This window comes from Bremia lactucae (assembly GCF_004359215.1).
Source record: "Bremia lactucae strain SF5 chromosome Unknown BlacSF5_NotPlaced_18_SHOA01000004.1_1233567bp, whole genome shotgun sequence".
Lineage (NCBI taxonomy): Eukaryota > Oomycota > Peronosporomycetes > Peronosporales > Peronosporaceae > Bremia > Bremia lactucae.
The window spans coordinates 583872-606384 of NW_027152030.1; the positions used below are offsets into that span (position 1 = coordinate 583872).

The 22513-nt window shown below is 47.1% G+C and overlaps 5 protein-coding genes across 5 annotated transcripts; 3 read left to right on the forward strand and 2 right to left on the reverse strand.

Moving 5' to 3' along the window:
• Nucleotides 1–8767: 8767 nt before the first annotated feature.
• Nucleotides 8768–12001, forward strand: CCR75_006046 (uncharacterized protein; the record flags this gene model as incomplete). Its single annotated transcript, XM_067964118.1, has 1 exon — nucleotides 8768–12001. One exon carries the CDS (start codon nucleotides 8768–8770, stop codon nucleotides 11999–12001), a length of 3234 nt encoding a protein of 1077 aa, XP_067822195.1.
• An 80-nt stretch (nucleotides 12002–12081) lies between these two features.
• On the forward strand, nucleotides 12082–14247 carry CCR75_006045 (uncharacterized protein; the record flags this gene model as incomplete). Its single annotated transcript, XM_067964117.1, has 1 exon — nucleotides 12082–14247. The coding sequence occupies one exon, from the start codon at nucleotides 12082–12084 to the stop codon at nucleotides 14245–14247; it is 2166 nt and encodes a 721-aa protein (XP_067822043.1).
• Nucleotides 14248–14746: 499 nt separating this feature from the next.
• Nucleotides 14747–17574, forward strand: CCR75_006044 (uncharacterized protein; the record flags this gene model as incomplete). Its single annotated transcript, XM_067964116.1, has 2 exons — nucleotides 14747–14811; nucleotides 14919–17574. The coding sequence occupies 2 exons, from the start codon at nucleotides 14747–14749 to the stop codon at nucleotides 17572–17574; spliced, it is 2721 nt and encodes a 906-aa protein (XP_067822193.1).
• Nucleotides 17575–17705: 131 nt separating this feature from the next.
• CCR75_006043 (uncharacterized protein) lies at nucleotides 17706–19864 on the reverse strand (the record flags this gene model as incomplete). Its single annotated transcript, XM_067964115.1, has 2 exons — nucleotides 17706–19156; nucleotides 19228–19864. The coding sequence occupies 2 exons, from the start codon at nucleotides 19862–19864 to the stop codon at nucleotides 17706–17708; spliced, it is 2088 nt and encodes a 695-aa protein (XP_067822196.1).
• A 100-nt stretch (nucleotides 19865–19964) lies between these two features.
• CCR75_006042 (uncharacterized protein) lies at nucleotides 19965–21956 on the reverse strand (the record flags this gene model as incomplete). Its single annotated transcript, XM_067964114.1, has 2 exons — nucleotides 19965–20571; nucleotides 20643–21956. 2 exons carry the CDS (start codon nucleotides 21954–21956, stop codon nucleotides 20053–20055), a joined length of 1833 nt encoding a protein of 610 aa, XP_067822197.1. The 3' UTR covers nucleotides 19965–20052.
• Between the last annotated feature and the right edge of the window lie 557 nt (nucleotides 21957–22513).

The following is a 22513-nucleotide window of genomic DNA, read 5'->3' on the forward strand; positions in this document are numbered from 1 at the left end:
GTATTAGATTATAATTAAGTTAGCATTTACAAAGATAGAACAAGAGACACTTAATTATATTTAATACAGTTTTCATTTTACCTCTTAAGTCTAGTTGCCTTAAGAGAAGTCTTCCTCTGCACGTACAGTGTACGTCAATTATTGTAAGGCACCACTCGCAACTGAAGCAGTGCGAAGTGGACTTGTACTGAAGCAGTACAAGTAGTAGTGCCCCGTTACACTTGGTAGCACTTTGTAGTCCGTCCAAGGACCACATTCCCCACATCTAACATGGACATGTTAGATGATAGTCGGAATACGCATCACGTTTCCCCTGAAAGCTACTCCTTTCAAAGTGACATAGAAAGGAGTGCGGTTGAACGAATGAGTTCAACCGTAGGAAACGATGCAATCTTGGCATTGCTGTCCAACTTAGACAGAGATGCCCTCCATTCAACCATCGCCAAAATCATACAACATGAACTTGACGAGATGAGGAAAAAATAGCCTTGCTGATTCAGCAAGGCTCTCAACAGGCGGAAATGTCGAGGTTACAAAAGGTACAGACCCCTGTACCTGGGATGACGCACACGCGTCGTCCCGAAAGTTTAAAGATTGACATCTCTAAGTATAGGGAGTCGGAGAAGACTCCCTCTTGAGATAGTTTGTCGAGTTGGACGATGCCATAAGGCACGTCACATCATCGATGAGCAAATGCAAGTCGCATTCACTCAATCAAATCTGGCAGGTCGTGCCAAAACTTGGGTATTGGGCTTTAAGTTGCGCGACCCATACGTGTTTAAGTCGCTAGAGGCTTTTGAAACCCGACTCAAACAGACGTTTGAACCACCAAGGGCTGAGTTCAGAGCTCGTTCAGAGCTTCTGAAACTCAAGCAAGGCAAGCGTGATGTGCACGCATATGCCCAGCACATACGACTCTTAGCGAGTTGTATCACAAATAACCCAGTTCATGAACACACGTTGATTACTGTGTTCATGCAAGGTCTTATGGATGGTCCCGAAAAGACCCACCTGTTCCGCTTGGAACTGGATACGCTTGAAGAAGCAATATCCGTTGCGGAACAGGAGGACCTTAGCTTGAGACAGGCTCAAGCTAGTTCGTCATCGTATCGTCCTCCAAGACGACACGAGCTTGAAGGTCCAGAACCTATGGACCTCTCTTATGTCGAAAGCGAGAAACCTCGCTTTTTCGAACAACAAGCGATTGCAGATGAGCAATCGCTGTCAAAAGTTAGGATACTATGCTCATGAGTGTAGTGCCCCACGTCCAGCACCGAAAGGTACTGAACGTAATTTGGACCGTATGCCAAAAAGGGCAACGGTCGCGGATCCGATGTTGTTGCGAACTCGCAACAGCGAGGCGGACCGCCAAAAAATGGACGGGGTCAGTAGCATCGATTGGTAAAGTTGCCTGCCACTTGTTCATCAAATGGCCATCTGATGAACGTTTTGGAGCGTCCACAAGCGTGTGGATTTACTACGAGTGACTGCGATGGCCTCACTTGTGGTACGGTCGTTAGCACAACTGCACTAGATCACAGTGTGATTACCCCAACAGTGAAAGTAATCTTACTGTTGCAATACTCACTACGTGTGTTCCGTCATCAAACTCAGTTGATGATATAAAGAAGCCTACAAAGAAGATAAGGACCTTCTATGTTTGATGGATCATTTAATGAATCCATCCGATAAATCTTTTAAAGATCTACCGGCTTTATATCGATCGTCATCCGATCGATACACAACACGTAACGGCTTATTGTATTACACAGCCGTTACCGGCGACACTCCACGTGTCGTCGTCCCGACTCACAATGATTTGCGCTTGCGCATCATGTATGAGTGTCACGATGCTCCAACAAGTGGACATCGTGGACGTGAGAAAACTTACCTCACAGTAAGTCGCTACTTTTACTGGCCCCGCCAGTATCCATTTGTGCGCAAGTTCATTCGTGCTTGCGAGGTTTGTCAACGGGTGAAGCCTAGCCCTTCATCCCGTGCACCTCTTCAACCTCTACCACTTCCGGCAGAGTGTTGGCAGTCCGTATCTATGGACTTCGTCTTCGGATTTCCTGAAGACGACCACAAAAACAATGGAATCTTTGTTTCTGTAGACAGATTCAGCAAGATGGTACACCTTGCTGCGGTACCAGAGTCGATTACGGCTCCGGGTTGTGCCCGTGTCTTTATCGACACGGTATTCAAACTCCATGAGTTACTCCGTGAATTGGTCTCGGATAGAGATCCGAGATTCACGGTGGAGTTCTGGCAATCCGTGTTCCGATCTCTCGGAACACGGCTGACTATGTTAACATCCGATCACCCAGAAACGGATGGTCAAACAGAACGCGTAAATCGCGTCCTCGAAGAGATGCTTCGAGGTTACGTCCAATCGTATCCGAATTGGAGCGAGTTCTTACCGATGGTCGAATTCGCCATCAATAATTCGGTGCATGCGTCTACAACGCATACAACGTTCTTTGTGAATGGCTTACGCCATCCTCGCATAGTCACCCAATTAGAGGGATCCTCTAGTTTAAGGGGGCGGGGTGGACTCGCACGAGCAAATCCAATTCTGGCTCATGCTCATAACGCGTCGAAATTAACAACGACACGAGTGATGTCGATTTCGAAGAAATCGATATCGAAGATGAGAACGATCTCATGGCTGTACGCGCAAAGCGTACTGAAAAAGACAAAACAAATGAGTTAGCATAGTTGTTTCTGCTGGCTCGAGATCAGTAGTCCTTTTTTTACAGGATTCCATTGCTAACGCAGTGCACCGTCAGAATCAAAACGCAGACCATCATGGAAGAGCAAATATTGTTTCATTCAAAATTAATGACCTAGTACTACTCTCTACGGTAAACTTATCTAAGAGCGTAGTCACTAAGTGGGTAGCAGTAAACTACTACCCAAGTTCATTGGGCCATTCCGTGAACTGAATCGCGGAGGCAATGCGTACACAACAGAATTGCCACGTAGAATGCAAACGCATCCTATGTTTTACTTTGGTCGGCTCCGCCCGTACCGTCAGTACACGGTTTCTCCCAAGGACGGATCTGACCACCCTTTTCAAGAATCCCTAAAAGATTCTTGTGGTCACGAACCAGATTCTCATGCTGAATCTGGAGATTCTCCTGTCGGTTCCGAAGATCCTCGAAACTGCGATAAGCTGACGACAGCTCATCACGAAGAGCGTGATATTTCCGGTCGTACTCCAACATTGAGTACGCACTCTCCGAACGGTTTTCCAACCGTTCGATATAGTGAGCCTGCATCGTCTGCTCCAACGAGTGACGCTTACCGCGCTCGTGTTCAAGACCGTCCTCCAATACATGGAGGTAGCGGTCGCGTTTGTCGACTTCGACCCTTGATCCGACACACGGTTCGGATCTATTTTTACCTCCTCCACCACAACCATTGGTCGATTTCCGCGGTGGCCAACGATTCCTTGTGGAACGTATTCAAAACCACCGTGATGTGAAGGGGCAGCGAATGAGTTATCTGGTTAACTAGCGCGGTTATTCACCTTCGCATGACAGATGGGGGCCTCGTTCCCAGCTGGTTATTGACGTTGAGGGCCTCGTCTGTTAGTATAACGAGACTCATCAGATGGATTAGAGGGTCCATTGAAAAACGCGCGCCCCTGGCGCGTGTAAATCTATTGCAAAAAACGTCAATCGCATCGGCATCTCAATAGAGATGCGAGCCCTTCCCCAGGGGGAAGAAAGGGAGTATTCATCTCCTTTCACTCGTTTCGTATTGTCGACACAACATGGACACGGGTCGCCCTACGTGAGGCATGGAAGTCCTGCCTCACGAGACGACCGGTGCAATTTTAAACCTTGCACCGGTTGGATTCGTTTCTCAAACTTAACGCGAATTGCGTTAGGACTTTGAAGCCGCATCCAATGTCTTTGACATTGGAAAAAAACGCGCTTCAGGCTTGCATTAACGAGATTTTATCTCGCTTGTTGTTGCCACTATACCATCGATGCTTAAGAAAACCATCGAGGTAAAAATCTTCCTTAGCGCAAAAGTTCTTCGCGCTGGGATCCAGGCCATGTAGCTTTGCCGCAATAAATAAAGGATATTAATTGTGAGGAGTTGTCTCTCCAGACAAGTTACTGACTAGCCGTTCGGGTAAAGCCACGGCTTTTTCTCAGGGTAAGACGAGACATTTTATTGTATGTACTCGGACACGGACCATGCGTCATTACGCACGGCCCTAAACAGTCCACACCTCTCGCAAAGAATGGCGAGGTGGCTATCCTTCTTTACGGAGAATAATTTCTTCGTAGAATATAAACTAGAACGACTTAATGTCGTCGCTAATGCGTTATCACGCTGACCCGATTTCGAGCCGGCTGTGCACTCGAGCAGTGAAAATAATCCCACTGTTGCAACACTCATTACAAGTGTTCCATCATCACCTCTGTTTGATGACATAAAAAAGCCTACACAGAAGATAAAGACCTTCTCCATTTAATCGATCATCTCATGAATTCATTTAATAAATCTTTTAAAGATTTACCGGCTTTATACCGATTGTCGTCCGATCGATACACAACCCGCAACGACTTACTGTACTACATAGCCGTTGCCAACGACATTCCACGTGTTGTCGTCCCTACTCACAATGATTTGCGCTAGCGCATCATGTATGAGTGTCACGATGCACCAACAAGTGGGCATCGTGGACATGAAAAAACTTGTCTCACAGTAAGTCGCGACTTTTACTGGTCCCGTTAGTATCACTTCGTGCGCAGGTACTTTCGTGCTTGCGAGGTATGTCGACGGATGAAGCCTAGCCCTTCATCTTTTGCACCTTTCAAAACTTTCCCACTTCCGGCAGAATGTTGGCAGTCCATATCTATGGACTTCGTCTTCGGATTTCATGAAGCCGTCACAAAAATAATGGAATCCTTGTTTTTGTAAACAGATATAGCAAGATGGTACATCTTGTTGCAGTACCAGAACTGATCCTGGCTCCGGGTTGTGCCCGTTCTTTATCGACACGATATTCAAACTGCACTGTTTACCCGTGAACTGGTCTCGGATAGAGATTTACGGTTCACGGCGGAGTTCTGGCAATCCGTGTTCCGATCTCTCGGAACACGGCTGACTATGTCAACATCCGATCACCCAGAAACGGATGGTCAAACAGAACGCGTAAATCGCGTCCTCGAAGAGATACTTCGAGGTTACGTCCAATCGTATCCGAATTGGAGCGAGTTTTTACCGATGGTCGAATTCGCCATCAATAATTCGGTGCATGCGTCTACAACGCATACAACGTTCTTTGTGAATGGCTTACGCCATCCTCGCATAGTCACCCAATTAGAGGGATCCTCTAGTTTAAGGGGGCGGGGTGGACTCGCACGAGCAAATCCAATTCTGGCTCATGCTCATAACGCGTCGAAATTAACAACGACACGAGTGATGTCGATTTCGAAGAAATCGATATCGAAGATGAGAACGATCTCATGGCTGTACGCGCAAAGCGTACTGAAAAAGACAAAACAAATGAGTTAGCATAGTTGTTTCTGCTGGCTCGAGATCAGTAGTCCTTTTTTTACAGGATTCCATTGCTAACGCAGTGCACCGTCAGAATCAAAACGCAGACCATCATGGAAGAGCAAATATTGTTTCATTCAAAATTAATGACCTAGTACTACTCTCTACGGTAAACTTATCTAAGAGCGTAGTCACTAAGTGGGTAGCAGTAAACTACTACCCAAGTTCATTGGGCCATTCCGTGTCCTACATCGCAGAGGCAATGCGTACACAATAGAATTGCCACGTAGGATGCGAACGCATCCTACGTTTTACGTTGGTCGGCTCCGCCCGTACCACCAGTACGAGGCTTCTTCCGAGGACAGATTTGACCACCCTTTTCAAAAATCCCCAAAAGTTTTTGTGATCGCGAACCAGGTTCTCATATTGAACCTGAAGTTTCTCATGCCGGTTCCGAATATCCTCGAAACTACGATGAGCTGACGACAGCTCATCGCGAACAGCATGATACTCCCGCTCGTACTCCAACATGGAGTACGCACACTTCGAACGGTCATCCTCGATATGGTGAGCCTGCACAGTCTGCTCCAACGAGCGACGCTTGCCGCGCTCGTGCTCCCGTCCCTCCTCCAAATCATGGAGGAAGTGATCGATTTTGTCGATCCTTGACATTAGATCCAACATACGGTTCGGATCTAATTTTGCCTCCTCCACCACAACCATTGGTGGATTCCCACGGTGGTCAGCATTTCCTTGTGGAACGTATCCAGAGCTACCGTGATGTGAAGGGGCAGCGAAAAAGTTATCTTGTTCGCTAGCGTGGATATCCACCTTCGCATGACAGCTGGGAGCCTCGTTCCCAGCTGATTGTTGACTTTGAGGGCCTCGTCCATCAGTATGACGAGACCTACCGATAAATCAGAAGGTCCATCGGAAAACACGCGCCCCCCTGGCGCCTCTTAATCGATTGCAAAACGTCAATTGCATCGCGCATCTCAATAGAGATGCGAGCCCTTCCCCAGGGCGAAGAAAGGGAATAGACATCCCCTTTTACCCTCTTCGAGCTGTCAACACAACACGGACAGGGATCACCCCACGTGAGGCATGGAAGCCCAGCCTCACGTGACAACCGATGCAATTTATACTTTGCACCGGTTGGAGTTCGTTTCTCAAACTTAACGCGAATCGCGTTGAGTCTTTGAAGCTTAGCTTCGCGTCCAATGTCTTTAACATTGCGAATGAACGCACTCCAAGCTTGCATAAGCGAGACTTTATCTCGCTTGTTGTTGCCACTATATTATCGATGCTTAAGAAAAGCATCGAGATAGAAATCTTCCTCAGCGCGAAAGTTCTTCGCGCTGGGATCAAGGCCATGTAGCTTTGTCGCAATAAATAAGGGATGTTTATTGTGAGGAGTAGTATCTTCAGACAAGCTATTGATAAGCCTTTCTGGCAAAAGCCACGGCTTCTTTTAAGGGGCGAGATGATACATTTTACTGTCTTTACTCCCTTGAGTGGTACCCACTGAAGCAGGGGTACCACAAGAACTTTTTTTACGATAGCTTACGCCATCGTCGTTACCTTGCACAGAGACGCGTGCAGGTGACCGACGGGAGACGGAACGGGCGATGAGGGATCATCCTCATTGTCGGATCCAGATAGACTATTTACTCGTCTATCAGAATGAGCCCTCTCATTCGAAGGCTCATAGTCAGCCGCCTGACGGATATCAGGCGACTGTTCCATTCTCCCCGAGTCGGCCATTTCATCCGACTCGCATTCGTAGTCGACCTCCGAAAAAGGGTCGTATTCACGTGGTAAATCACCACGTGCACTCGCAACATCTAGTGTTGTGCGAGTGGAAGACACTACGGCAGACGTACCACCTGCCGCAAGAGATAACAGTGCGTCACCGCGGCTGCACGAACCGCAGCCGAAGGCGCAGCACTATCGTCACCCCGCATGAGTTGATTCTTCATGCGATGGAATTTAAAACGATGAATCTGACCAATCAACATCGTTACAAAAATGAAGTGGTCACATGACGACCACTCCATCCAATGACACTCAGAGTGATTGTCGTTTAAGGGTTGCAAGATAGGGTTGCCGGAAGAAGACTAAATTGGGAAGATCTTGTTGCATTGATGATGAGATGGTGCTCTGGACATCACACTTTGTCCTATATGCTGTAAAATCGCAGCGATTTGTATGAGCTGGGATGGCCTCGTGGTCTAGTGGTATGATTCTCGCTTTGGGTGCGACAGGTCCCGGTTCGATTCTTGGTGAGGGTGATGTAACGGGGTGTATCGTTACATGAAATTAACACTTAAATGTTGTTAACTAATGTATATTCTAAAAGGTAGATAATATTTGGAGGATATTACTTTATATAGTAATATTCAGAATTCTTATCTATAAATAGGTATAGGCCATTATATCTATTTATTCCGCAGACTTATCAGCTGTAGGAGTAATCAAAGAGAGAGTTACAGATAAGATAGAGATAAGAATTCATTTACATGTTTGGTATTAGATTATAATTAAGTTAGCATTTACAAAGATAGAACAAGACACTTAATTATATTTAATACAGTTTTCATTTTACCCTCTTAAGTCTAGTTGCCTTAAGAGAAGTCTTCCTCTGCACGTACAGTGTACGTCAATTAACGTACGGCACCACTCGCAACTGAAGCAGTGCGAAGTGGACTTGTACTGAAGCAGTACAAGTCTTAGTGCTCCGTTACAGTCGTGGTCTGCGAGTTCCCTGGGGGCGTCTTGGGGTCGGTCGTCATTGTGGTCGCTGCGGTTGTTCTGCGTGAGTGGGTGCCAGCGCGACGGACTCGTTGTGTCACTTCCCTTCGGGTTAACCCTCCCAGCAAACAGGGTTTCCTTTTTGGGTTTGGGAGGGTGTAACGGGGTCATCCCTTCCAATGTGAATGCACCTATGTGCATCATACACAGAAGGGTGGGTCACAATGTGAACCAAGGTCCAATTACTTCACTTAAGTAATCGCCCACCCTTAAGTAAACATATTTTAGTTTGTGTGCGTTTTTTCTTAAAAAAAGAGAGAAATTAAACAGGATGGCGGGCTTCTCGCTGTAACGGCTATCATCTCGTCCCCTAACCTATATGATGGCTGCTCAATGCAGAATAAGGGAATTTTGCCAAAAATCTGTAAGGATTCCCAAACTAAATTGCTAATATGTTTTACACAATAAGATTAGTCGAATCCACGAGCCAAGCACCATGAAGAAGATGCGGATGTCCATCGACGATATCCATGCGATGGTGGGAAGTATCCGCGTTAACGTTGTCAACATGCGTGTAACGAACATCTACGACGTTCAAGGCCAAGGTGAAAGCGGTGCGGCCAAAACGTATATCCTAAAGCTGCACCAGCCTCCATTTCCTAAGGTTTTTCTGCTGCTTGAGTCGGGCGTACGCTTTCACACGAGCAAGTATGCGCGTGATGCTAAGACCGGAAGTGCACTTCCAAGCCAATTTACAATGAAGCTGCGCAAACACCTGCGTGGCAAGCGATTATCGGCGCTTACGCAACTCGAGGGTGATCGCGTTATAAAATTTACGTTTGGCCAGGACGTGCTTCAGTACCACCTCATTCTTGAGCTCTACGCCTCAGGCAACATCATTCTCACTGATGGATCTTACAAAATCCTTTCGCTGCTGCGCACGCATCGCTTTGACGAGAACGTCAAAATGGCAGTTAGGCAAGAGTACCCCGTGCAGTTATTGGGTGATCAGGAGAAGCAGCACTGTATTCAGACGATGGACCAGCTGACTAATTTTGTGAAGGGATGGTTTGAAAAGCAAGACGCTACGGCTGCAATCCCATCATCGACGGGCAAGACGCAAAAGAAGAAGAAAACGCTGACCATCAAGCAGCTGCTTTTGATGAAGGCTTCGACGTTTGGAGGGCTGGGTCCTGTCATAATTGAGCACTGTCTGGTACGCGCGGATATTCCCTCTTCTTTAAAAATCAAGAGCGCAGCAGACTTCTTGGCACTCGAAGATGAGAAGCTGACTGACTTACTAAAAGAAATCCAGGAAGGTTGGAAGTTGCTGGCGAGACTACAGCACGAGCAGACGTCGGTGAATGGTCTGGTTCCTGTCCAAAGCGATGATGGTGGCGAAGCAGAAAATACTAATGTCGAATATGTTTCTTCTGCTACAAATCCGTTGGTTGCGTCGCAAAAGTGCGGATATATCATTTTAAAGGATACGGTGAATGAATCAACTGCAGAAATTTATGAGGAATTTACTCCGTATTTATATGCTCAGCACCTGCACCGGAAGGTTAAGAGCTTTAATACATTTGACGAGGCAGTCGATGAGTACTTTTCGTGCTTCGAGGCGGCAACTGCTGCGGTGACGAAGCAAAGTGCTCAAGTTGCCGCGGAAATGAAGCTTACCAAGCTGAGAAAGAACCAACAGCAGCAGCTCGCTCTTCTGCTTGAAGCTCAGAATCAAAATTTCCAACACGCTCAGCTCATAGAAGCCAATCAGCAGGACGTGGAAAATGTATTGCTTGTCATTCGCAGCGCGTTGGCTAGCGGTATGAATTGGAATAGTTTGGAGGAACTTGTACGCTATGAGCAAAAGAAAGGTAACCCTGTGGCTAGCCTCATCCACAAGCTCGATCTTGAGCACAACCGAGTGGCTATTCTGCTTTGTGATGAAGACGATGATGGTGAGGGCAAAGACGGCGGGGATGGCATTGGTGAGGAAGATAAAAAAGCTCACGTAATTTGGATAGACCTGTCACTTTCGGCGTTGGCCAATGCGCGGAACATCTACACAATGAAGAAGAAGGTTGGCGAGAAGGTATTGAAGGCAACTGAGGCGACTGACAAAGCCATCGCACTGGCGGAAAAGAATACTAGAAAGACTTTGGAAAAGCAGCAAGTCAAGCGCAATGTTATTTACCAAAGACGCAAAATCTTTTGGTTTGAAAAATTTCATTGGTTTCTCACGAATGAAAAGTATCTGGTAGTTGCTGGAAAAGATGCTCACCAAAACGAGTTGCTGGTGAAGCGCTATTTGCGCAAAGGTGACGTATACGTCCACGCTGATCTCCATGGTGCTGCGACATGCGTGGTGCGCAACCGCGCCAGAATAAAGGATCCCACGACGCAAGCACTTACACCGGTTCCTGTGGCCACTCTTGAGCAAGCTGGATGCATGAGTGTGTGCCGCAGTAATGCTTGGACTAGCCAGACGATTTCAGGAGCGTATTGGGTGCACGCAGATCAGGTCTCGAAGTCAGCCCCCACAGGTGAGTACCTAACAACGGGAAGTTTCATGATTCGAGGTAAGAAAAACTTTATTCAGCCGTCGCGACTCGAGATGGGGTTGGCAATTCTGTATCGAATTGACGAGAGTTGCATCAGTAATCACACAGGGCTAGTTGAAGAAAGAGAACTGCGTGGAGATATCAAAGAAAAAGGAGGAAGCGGAGAGATAAAATCGCAGCAAGAATTCGAGGTGTATACTGAAGAGACACTTGCGGAGGAGATAGAAATTAAGTCGCCAAAGCTTGCGTCGGAAAACAGTATTGCAGGGCAGCATGAAAATATAAATGGCGATACTAATTATCCCGATGATACGGCGGTTCCGCAGCAGCCACAACGCGACGGAAAGAAACGATTATCAGCAAAGGAGCGTCGTGATATGAAGAAAAACACCGAGCGACACGCTGTGGATGGAGAGCAAGCATCTCCGCAGCGAAGGCAAGAGAGGAACGAGGCTTCGGTTGCCCAGCCGCTGCAGAAAAAGAGTGTTCGTGGGAAAAAGAGCAAGATGAAGAAAATGAAGAAAAAGTATGCAGACCAAGATCATGAGGACCGTCGGCTGCGTATGGAAGCACTGGGCCATGTCATTGAAAAAGAGCCGATTGTCGAACAGTTGACTCACGGGGTCGACCTGATGGAGCAACCGACAGACGCGATTGAAGAGGATGATGAATCTGCCACGAATGAGGAGTATATTCGCCAGCAACGCAAGAAGAAGGAGCAATTTCTTGCCGAGCAGGAGGAAGAGGCGGAAGGGGCCGACTTTTTTCACGCATTCACCGGGGAGCCAATGCCACACGACATTGTATTGTTTGCAATGCCCATGTGTGCTCCGTATGCATCACTCACCAAGTTTAAGTATAAAGTGAAGCTCACACCCGGCAGTCAAAAGAAGGGAAAGGCAGCTAGACAGGTGATGGAATTTTTCTTTGCGTCGAACTTGAAGGAAGAGAAGGACGTGAACAAGGCACATGGCGGGGTGGATGACGAGACCCAGCCTGACGTAAATCCAACTGATGTTCAGCGCGAGCTAATGCGGTGCATAACTGACGACGAGCTTGTCAGCTGCATGGTTGGCCCTGTAAAGATCTCAGCTCCGGGCATGCACGGCCCCAATGCTGGCGGCAAGAAAGGTAGAAGTAAGCGCTCATCGAACAAGTCGAAAAAGTGATCATCTTTGTATAAAATTTGGTAGTTTTAGCCAATCATAGCTCGCTTTTCAATATCATTCCCGTTGACCACAAAGTAGAAATGGAACAGGTCGAGCTGCGCGCATTTCAGCGCGAGGTGCTGGAGCTGGCACGCGAGAAGAATGTAGTGATGGTAGGCGATACAGGCATTGGTAAGACATTTTTGGCTATCGCTCTTCTCTCGGAGCAAGACTATTCGGGCGATAGACGTGCCTTCTTTATGGCCCCAACGCGCCAGCTGGTGGTGCAGATCACTGCCAAAATTCGCCAGACCAGCACTTTGCGTGTAAATTCGTTTTACGGGCAGAGTGCAGACTTGTGGGACGCTATGCAGTGGGAGCGTGAAATGCAACTTACGCGCGTATTTGTGTGCACGCCCGAGATTGTGCGCAACGTTTTACTTAAGGGTTACGTTTCTCTCAGTCGAATGAATTTATTGGTGTTTGATGAGTGCCACCACGTTACCAAGCGTCATCCGTACGCTCAGGTTATCAAGATGTTTAACCAAGATAATATGTCTTCAATGCCGCGCATCTTCGGTACCACTGCTTGTCCCACGCGGCACTGCGCTGAAAAGCTACACGCTGAGATGAAGAAAGTAGACCTAGATAGAAGCCAGATCGCCGAATTTGCAGCAGCTGCACCAATAATCTTCGAAACGTTCCCAGTGCAAAAGCCATGGAGTATCGATGGGGAGAAGATGGAGGTAGATGCGACTAGTGGAGCTTGGATTTATGATAATATTGAAAAGGAATTGGCGGAGGTCAAAGCAGTGGCAGTACTCGAAAAGCTGATACGAAAGGGCAAAAGCGATGCGTCTTCGGATCAAACAAAACTAGATAAAGCTGCGAAAAAGTTCATGCAAAACTGCGTCACTGTGTACAAGCGCCTTGGCCCGTGGTGCTATTACCGTTATGTGGAGCTTGAAATTCATCGCTTGGCAATTGCAGCGTCTCTGCTTATTACTATTCCTGGCAGTATGTTTGGATTGGATAGAGATGCAGTCAAAACTATGCTACTTCTGGCAGCGAAGCGCGAAAAATGCAAGTTCGCTTGCAGCTCAATAGTTGAGAAGGTTGAGGAGATTTTGAGGGCGCAGCTCTTTGAAGTTGAATGTGAAGTAGAAGGGGCCTCAAGATCTGAGATAGATGAGAGTGACGACATGGACAGCGACAACGAACTTTCTGGCGAAACAATATTAACAGAATCTGCCTCTTTTGAAGGTAAGGAGAAACCAGTTCCGAGCAGCAAAAGTAGTCGTTTGGATCTACAAGGAATTGTCTTTGTGAATACTCGTACAGAATGTCGGGTGCTGTCGGATTTTTTAAATGACAAGTTTGCTGCGTCGGCCAAGAGCATTGAGAAGAGTGAAAATGAGGAGCTACCTGTAGAACCAAATGCTTTGAATTCAGACGACAATTCGCTGGATGAACCTTTTGCTAGTATCCTAGGAAGAGCCTCGCGTAGCGATACAGCATCCTTCCAGCTGCCCAAAATGGAGACGATATTGCAAAAGTTTGAGTCAGGATCAATTCGTGTTTTAATATCGACGGCTGTATCTGCAGAGGGCATTGATTTTCCTCAGTGTGCATTAATTGTTGTCATGGATCGCGTTGAAAGTGCTCGTAGATTAATTCAGCTTAAAGGGCGTGCGCGCCACGAAGACGGCGTCGTGTACATTTTGGCTGAAGAGGAAGACCTGTCTCATGAAGTGCACTTCAAAGAATTGACTCTTGAAGCGAAAGTTATCGACCAACTTGAGTTTTCGCGCGAAAAAGTTGAGACAATTCAGCAACAGCCGCGCTCTGTTGCAGCAGAATTGATGGGAGCAGGGGTGCACAGGATCGAGATTGAGTCAACAGGTGCTGTGTTGGATCTGGACAGCAGCGTTGCTTGTATCAACCAATTTTGCCAGTCACTGCCAACCCAATTGTTTACTGTGGATAATAAGCAGATGTACTCAATCACGGAAACTCGCTTTGGTGGTAAAAGCATGTTTACTGCCGAATTAAATTTGCCAATGGAATTGGAGCTTGAAAAATTTCAAAGCGATTTAATGCCTTCAAAAGGGAGTGCCAGAGCAGCTGCAGCATTTGGTGCTTGTCAGAAGCTGCTTGAGAAGCGACTTATTGATGACTCTCTCAATTCGATTTATCGTACGCGCAAAGTGAAATCGTCTTCGAATGTGCGCGACCTTACCTACTTTCTCAATCGCCTGCATACGTAATTTGACAATGGCTAGGCGGATAAAGCGACGTAGCAGTTATCTTGCATAGGGAACGCGCATTTATATAAGTGTAAATCACTTTAAAACGCCATTTATCTGAAAACAACATTTGGCTAGATTTTGTCTTATAGCTTGCTTTTTACTGATGCTCATAATCATCCCGTTTCTTTCGACCTACACCAAGTTAAAGAAAGCTTCGAAGAGTGAAACCTATAAAACAAATAATTGCCTTCAAAAAGTGAAATTTCTTGCGATTTACCTTTTGAACTTACGACAACTTAGACGATATATTTCGGTCGCTGTGCTTAAGCATACCAAGCTCGATGATTGAGCATTTCGGTAATGTAAGCGTACGTTCAATGCATCAGCACACGACCGTCAAGGTGGTCCAGCTCGCTAATCACTGTTGTTAATGTCCCTTAAAGATCGTAGTGATCGTGTGACGTACATCAAACTGCCCGTTTCATCAATAATTGACCAAGTGTTGATGGCAACCGCCATGATGCCGGTGTGTCTCATCGAAAGTAGCAACATTGGGCTTCGCGTGACTGACAGAGGTGCAAGGTATTATAATCATATATAAAGAGTGGTTGTTATTCATTGCGCTCGCAAATATTGGGGCGCTTTGTAAGCCTTTGCAATTGATCTTAATAGTTTTGCCTATCTAATAGCCTCCTCGAGAGCCTTAAGGAACCCGTGGCAATTATTTGCCTTGCAGGACAGTACCGGTACGCTTTCTCGCTCCTTTGTATTGTACTACGGCGCGCTGAGAACGACAGTATCCACACTCTTAGGACGGGCAAGAGCTTCTTTCTTAATCAACTCGCATCTCGGTCAGATGACTTACCTTGGATCAGTACTGGCATGGAATCTGCAAGTGTTGACAGTAAAGGTACGCCGTGTACCAAAACTAAAGGTTTCCGTGTGGGCCCAACAACTGAGTCGTGCACAAGGGGCATCTGGCTCTGGGCCCCACAGCCTCCAGTGCGCAATCCCGCCGGACAACTTGTGCTGTTCATGGACACGGAAGGCATGGCATCCACGGATAACGATGAAAGCTACGATGCCAAGATCTTTTCGTTGGGATTGCTGCTCAGTTCATTCTTTGTATTTAACACCATTGGGGTAATTGATGAGGGAGCCATAGATCGTTTGTATTTAGTTTCAGAGCTGACGAAATACGTGTGCGTGAGTGCACATCATAGCTCGGCTCTGGCCTTGGACGAAGTGGTTGGCGCAAGTCCAGAAGAGTCATTACTAAGTGATGATATAGAGGAATCACACGAATTAGCGCCACATTTTCCACCGTTCGCGTGGCTATTGCGTGATTTTTTGCTAGACATGAAAAACGATGGCAACAGCCTTACTGCGAATCAGTACCTAGAGAAGGCTCTGGATGCTCGCAAGGTTAGTGTGACGGCTTCGAATAGCAGAAGAGCTCGCCAGATAGAACGGAATCGAATTCGTGCGTCAATTCGTAGTTTATTCCGTCGTCGGCTATGTTTTACACTGGTTCGTCCTGTAAACGATGAGAGCAATTTACGACGCGCGGCAGAGCTCCCAGATACTGAGCTTCGACCCGAATTTGTTGAGCAAATGGCCGATATACGACGTCGCCTGCTGTCTTCAGTGACAGCAAAAGAGATACTGGGCACGACTTTAGATGGCCCGCAAATCGCTAGTCTTGCTCGGTGCTACACCGAAACATTAAATAGCGGTGCTGTGCCAGACATTAAGGCTGCCTGGGAGTACGTGTCAGATGCTACCTGTCAGGCTGCACTTGCTGCATCAAAGGATTTGTATGATCAGCTGATGGACGCCGCCTCAGGCAAAAAGCCTTCAAAAATGATCAAATCTGAGTGGAAACGGGAAGACAATGATAAAAAAGAAATTGGTTTGGATGATAGCGAAAATGAAAGTGATAAAGTAGCGGGTGGTCCAAAGATTTTGTCGCAGTCTGAGTTTCAGGCGATTTATAAGGACGCTAAAGAGCAAGCGCTAACACTCTACAAGTTGCGCTCCTTGGAAGGTTCGTCGCGGACTGAATGTTTTCAAAAGCTCAAACAACACATGCGGTCACAACGTGCGGCTCATATCGCACGGCTACAGACACGTTCTGGCAAGTTTTGCTTAAAAGTTCTGGCTAAGCTACGTGATAAATTTCTGACTCGACCACTCGCTGCCGGTGTATGGGATGGTGCTGCTAATAAGGAAAAGGCTTTTCAGGCTACAATGCAAATTATAGAAGAAGTATACGAGCGAAAAGCTCGTGGGCCTGCAATGAAGACGGTATTTCACCAGTTTCTCCGTGTTGATTCTCTAGCTTTTTTTGAAACGCTGTACCAGCGCATCGTCGCGGATCATGAACAGAAAACGTTAGAATGGTGCCACGCGAGGAAGCAGCTTGAGCAGCAGCATGCGCTTGAGACGATAAAGTGGAAGCACCAATTACACGAAAAAAGTTTGAATGTTCAACAGCTTATGGAAGCGAAGGCGCACAATGAAGAGAAGGCGGCTCTGTTAGCAGAACGATTGACAGAGCTGCAGAGCACGTCCGTTCAACAAGCAGCCGTGATTGCTGACTTGGAGAATGAGCGCAAACATCAAAATGGGAAGATTGAAAAGCTTCGTTCAGCAGCAATGGAGTTGACGAGAGAGGTAGAAAAGACACAAATTTGGTTACAGCGGAAAGAGGAGGATTTGGTTAAGGTTGAAGCCGAGTCACGGAGCGCTAAGATAGAGCTGACAAAGTTATTGGAATCTCTTCGTGTAACGCACCAGCGCGATGAAGAAGATTGGATGCTCCGTGCTGCTGACCAAACAGCTAGAAGGGCGGTGTTGCGTAGACAATTAAAGAAGTTGGAGCTGGATGCTCAGCGGCATGAGCGTGAAGTGGAGCTTTTAGAATCAGAGCGGCGACAGCTTCGGCAATTATACGAAGCAGAGATAGATGCACGAGCTCAATTAGAGAGGAATTATAGCTTGCTTCGGGAAGATAATGAAAAACTAGACATGATCCAGCAAAACGCTGCGCAACACATTGACACAACTAAAGCCACCGAGCGCGAGCACTCTCGAAATGATCGAATACAAAGTGACCACGAGGTCGAGTTGGTGCTGCGGGACTGTGTATCGGATGTGGTTCACCTAGCCAGTGAAGAGAAAATCAGGACATTACGGGAAGAACGACGCATGCTGCATGCACAAATTGGCGATCTGCACGAAAAAATATCAACCTTACCAGATTTTTACATTCGGCAAATATTTTGCGCACCCGAGCCAGTTCCAAGCTTTTTCGATGCACTTACTTTTGTGGTTGGCAACTGATCTCGTATGAAGTGCTCTGGATAATTATGGCGCAGTAACTGAGTCATACGATTCGACACCTCTGACCTCCGAAATGAAATGACTCACAGCACTTGCAATATTTATAGATTTTTTACGCAGCAAGCGGTTGGCTAGTCAAATGCTGAGGTTCTCCCCTCTAAACTTTCTTTTTGCAAGCGTTTCACGCTGCTGGTTGGAGCGTCCTCTCGCATTGTGGGAGGAGATTGATCCAAATCGGACAAATTCATGGAGCTTGGAGATGTATAAAACGATGGCACGCGACCAATTGCTTTTCGTCCGCTCCGACGCTCGTCCTCAAGAGCTTGTTCTCCACGCAAGTAACGCACTGCCCGCTCTAAAGCGAACTCAACACGACACATCGTCCGGATTCGCGGGATTGCTGGCCAACAAGCCCGTTCACCTGCTAACAAAATCTCTGGGTAGGACTCTTGGGTCGGATTGGTTAGCACTGTCCGTAGCAATGTCGTGGCACCAATATGATCGGTAGGACAGATCGTTATGTCTCCTTCGTATTTTTGTGTGATTAGAGGAACGAGCCCGATGTCGAGGAATTTAAAAACGGACGTCTTCAAGCCAAATTCTGCAATATTTTTGATGTAAGCTTTTAATTGCTTTTTAAAGAAGCGCATGAGGCCGCCGGATTGTCCATTTCCGAATACGGAATGACCCGACACGATCTTGTAATGAATATTGACTTGACTAACGATGAACTGATTCACGTTAAACAGCTCCGACAAGCGATCCATCGGTAAATCGCACTCGATGCTGCCATCGCTCCATTTCAGCCCCTCGCGGTAGTATAGTACAATATTTCCATTCTCGTCCTTCGCCAACAACTCGACAGGACGATATATGTTTGGAATTGCACACGATGCCAGAGATGCCGACCAAATAATCACATTTGGGGCGGTAAGATAATTAAGCAATTGAGGATAGTCATCAGCATTCATTGGAGTAACCGTGACATTGACGATTCGACCCGTCCTGTCGTAGGCCTCACGAAAGGTATAATCACCCATAGCACCTCGTAAACAGTCACGTAGAGTCTTCGTATCAAGCACGTAGCGCTTATTTAAGTACCGGTTTAGTAGGATGAAGGCATTTCGCAGGAGCTCAAAACCACCGCTTGAAAGCAATGCTTGCGTGGGGGACAAGAATGACGGCCCGTAGTCAGCCACATCTTGCTCCGAGATGTTAAATTTAAGAAAAGTCATATTGACGTTTGCACCAGTTAAGAACCGAAGTACCTCCTCATCATTGCGAACAGCGAGTGCTCCTGCTAGTATTGACCCAGCCGATGATCCAGCAATAACATTTGGCATCAAGTTGTTCTCTACCAGAGCCTTGATCACCCCAGCGTGATAAAATCCATGGGCTCCGCCACCAGACAACAGTAATGCAGAACGGCCATAAGCATGACGTGTTTCGCTGAAAAACGCCAGCTTGTTATCAATAGACAGCTTGTCGCTATTCCCTTCGATCTTTTCGTTTGCTCGAAGGACGGTATTCATCGACTGCACGATCGTGTCCAGATACTCTTCAATTACGTGCTTCGTTCCAACTGCAGACAACGCGTACATTAATAAATTAGTATAATCGTCGAGTCATTTGGCTTAATTAATATCCCTTTACCGTTGCTGACCGAGTAGAGTTTTGGATTGCCAAGTCCCCAGTGCTTCCTAAGAAGTCCTGCTCGTAACGCAAACATGAGTCCCATGATATCATTTTCGGTCTTGAGTTTTTTGTACATCTGGGTTTTATCCATTACTCGCTTATATAGAAAGAACCCCGACGCGGGGTTCTTACGCCACTTGTCCTTATTCTCGAGTTTATCGAGCTCTCCGGCAATTGACTGTCGCTCTTGGAACGATTTGGCATGTTTCAGCTGTAGTCTTAGTCTCAATTTGTGTCGGCCATTAAATGTGAGCCTGAGGCCTGCATTGCCCAATACTTGTTGAGCGATGGACTGCAGCTCATAGATTATGTGCAACATGAAGGTCGCACAGAGATAGCGCGCAAACACATCGGGTACTAGCAGCAGTCGTAACGTTTTAAGCCAAAGCTCTGCAAGTGTCATGATTAATTCGTGTAAGGAGGCATGCTTCTCTGCGACTGAATGATACAAGCGATTCTTTACGAGCTTCACGATGCGTCTTACGAGCTCCTCGTACTGCTCCACCCCGCTGGCCACGATCCAAAAGCGCACCCACAGCAGTAGCACCGAGTATGCGCGCTTCTGCAGCCGATACAGCAACGTTTGATGCTGCATGGCTTCTATAGACCTGCTCGTGGACAGCTTCGAGCCCATTGACGTCCAGTGCAAGAAGATAAGGTTTGACAAAAGAGACGCGCTTTTCCTTGCACTCTCGTTTCATAGTGAAATCAAGTTTATTAGAAGCTTCAACATCTTGCTAAAGATAGAACACATCTAAACTTTTGCTTCCTTTCGACAATGACCTAGCAGTTGATGCCCGTCGCATGGCTCGGGATATATTTCTCAGCCTTCAGCACTTCATTCGCTATCTCGCGCAGCTGCTCGTCGTGCTTGCCGGCCGTCTTGATGTCACGCAAGAGGGACTGGATCTTGCGAGACGTCAGGACGCAGTACAGTGCCGTGAGTTTCTTTTCATGTTCGGCAGACTTGACGCCAGCGTTTAACGAAGCTGTGGCGCGAGAGATCGTGGCGGTCATTGCAAATAGTGCAATGGCTGAGTCGGCAATTCGCTCTAGCTGCATCTGCTCATGCACGACCTTCTTCCCGTGTTTGCGCAATAGGCCTTCAACGGCATCTCCAAACTCGACTGTACGCTTCTGCAGCAGCTCAGCTGAAGGTCGTAGACTCGAGTGCACACCATCGAGAGGAGTAGGCGAATAGGTGCGCTGAAGACGATCCGAAATCTCCCTGGCTGCCCCCGACAGGTCAGACAGCGGGTTCTGCAGCAGCTTGCCAACAGCCGACAGACGTTCACCAGCAGTCTGAATACAAAAGTAGCAACAATGTGAGCCAACACATCAGTACAGCAAAGCAAAACAGAATCTCTTCCCACCCGAATTCCGCTCAGAGCAATCAGCATCCGAAGAATTTCATTTGTGCCCTCAAAGATGGACAAAATGCGGCAGTCGCGCATGAGGCGCTCGAACGGCCATTCTTTCATAAAACCTGTGCCCCCCATGACCTGGATACACTCGTTGATGCCTGTGAATGCCACTTCCGATCCGTACACCTTGCACATGGCCGCCTCTATTTCGCAAGAAGGGTCGCCACGATCAATCATTCCGGTGGTCATGAACGCCATGGACTCAATAGCATACGCTTCTAACGTCATCACACCAAACTTTTTCTGAATTAGTCCAAAGTTCGCCAGTGGCGCTCCAAATTGTTTGCGTGAGTTGGCATGCTCCGCTGCTACACCAAGTACACGACGGAGCGACGATCCAGCGCACGCACCAAGTCCAAAGCGACCATTGTTTAAGATATTCATCGCCACCTTGAAACCTTCGCCAACGCCAGCAGCACCTCCAGTCTTCATGTCAGGGCCACCACCAAGCACGTTTTCAATAGGCACCTTGCAATTGTCGAAAAACACTTGACACGTGTTGGAGCCACGAATCCCGAGCTTATCCTCTGGTGGGCCACTAGTTACACCTCCAAATGATCGCTCGACAATGAAAGCCGTGACCTTGTCCTTGCCATCCACATCCGTCTGTGCAAAAACTGTCATGACTTCGGCCCATCCGCCATTACTAATCCAGATCTTGCTTCCATTAAGAATAAAATGTTTTCTATCTTGCGACAATGTAGCGCGAGTCTTGATTGAACCAGCGTCGGAGCCGCTGGAAGGCTCCGTGAGAGCAAAGGCTGCAATGTGTTCACCAGTCGCCAGCTTTGGAAGGTACTTGGCCTTCTGCGTCTCGTTGCCGTTAAGCAAAATTCCTTTCAATCCTATAGACTGATGCGCCATGACAGTCACAGCAAGGCTTCCATCTGTAATCTCCTCGCACACACGTGCGTAGCCCGTGTTCGACAATCCGAGACCTTCAAGTTCCTCAGGGATTTGCAAGCCGAAAAGCCCAAGCTCCTTCATGTCGTTGAGCACTTTTGGTGGAATTTCCTTCGTCTCGTCGATAGCACGAGAGTCTACCGTACTAAAGAATTTGTTCACCGGTTCTACGAGCATCTGTAACGTCTCCGTCTCGCTTTCTGACAGCTTTGGGTAAGGGAAAGCGCGCGCCGTGTTCGTAACGCCCAGGAATAGCCCACGGGTGTAAGATACGTCAGCTGCAGCTTCAGCAGCGGTCTGCAGCAAGCGAAGACCGTGCTGCACGAAAAGGCGCCGACTCGGACGGAGTAATGATTGCATGCTTGTTTGCTTCAGTTCGAACAAATTTACTTCAACTGTTTGAGTTGATTTCACAATGTGAGGAGACGGCTTTTCACAGACCTCAAATATATGGATATTTTGGTATTTAGTATCTTCTAAATTTAGGCTCACGCTTAATTTACTTTCTGCTTTTGAATTGTTGCAGGGCTTGTAAACGCTCTTAGACGTTCATAAGATGACCCTCTAATGAACGAGAGACAGGCATCGTCACGGCTTGATGCTGCCAGTTTATACATAGCTCATGCTTTTTGAGCCATGGCAATCGAAGGATGACATCAAATTTGTCATCCAAATCTAGCACGAAAAAATTATCATCGAACTGTTCAAGAACGAGTACCTGACAGATTAGGACGACCAAAGGCACGTCAAAACGAGTGATCTTTAAAATAATTCCTAATAGAATGGACGGGCCTTCGAATAAGGTGTTCTATGCCGTCAAAGACGAAATTGCGGAGGCATCCTCAGTTGAGGTGCTCCGGCAAATCTTTAAATCTGCCGAGGAGATAATTGAAAATAAAGTGAGATGCTCAGATTCT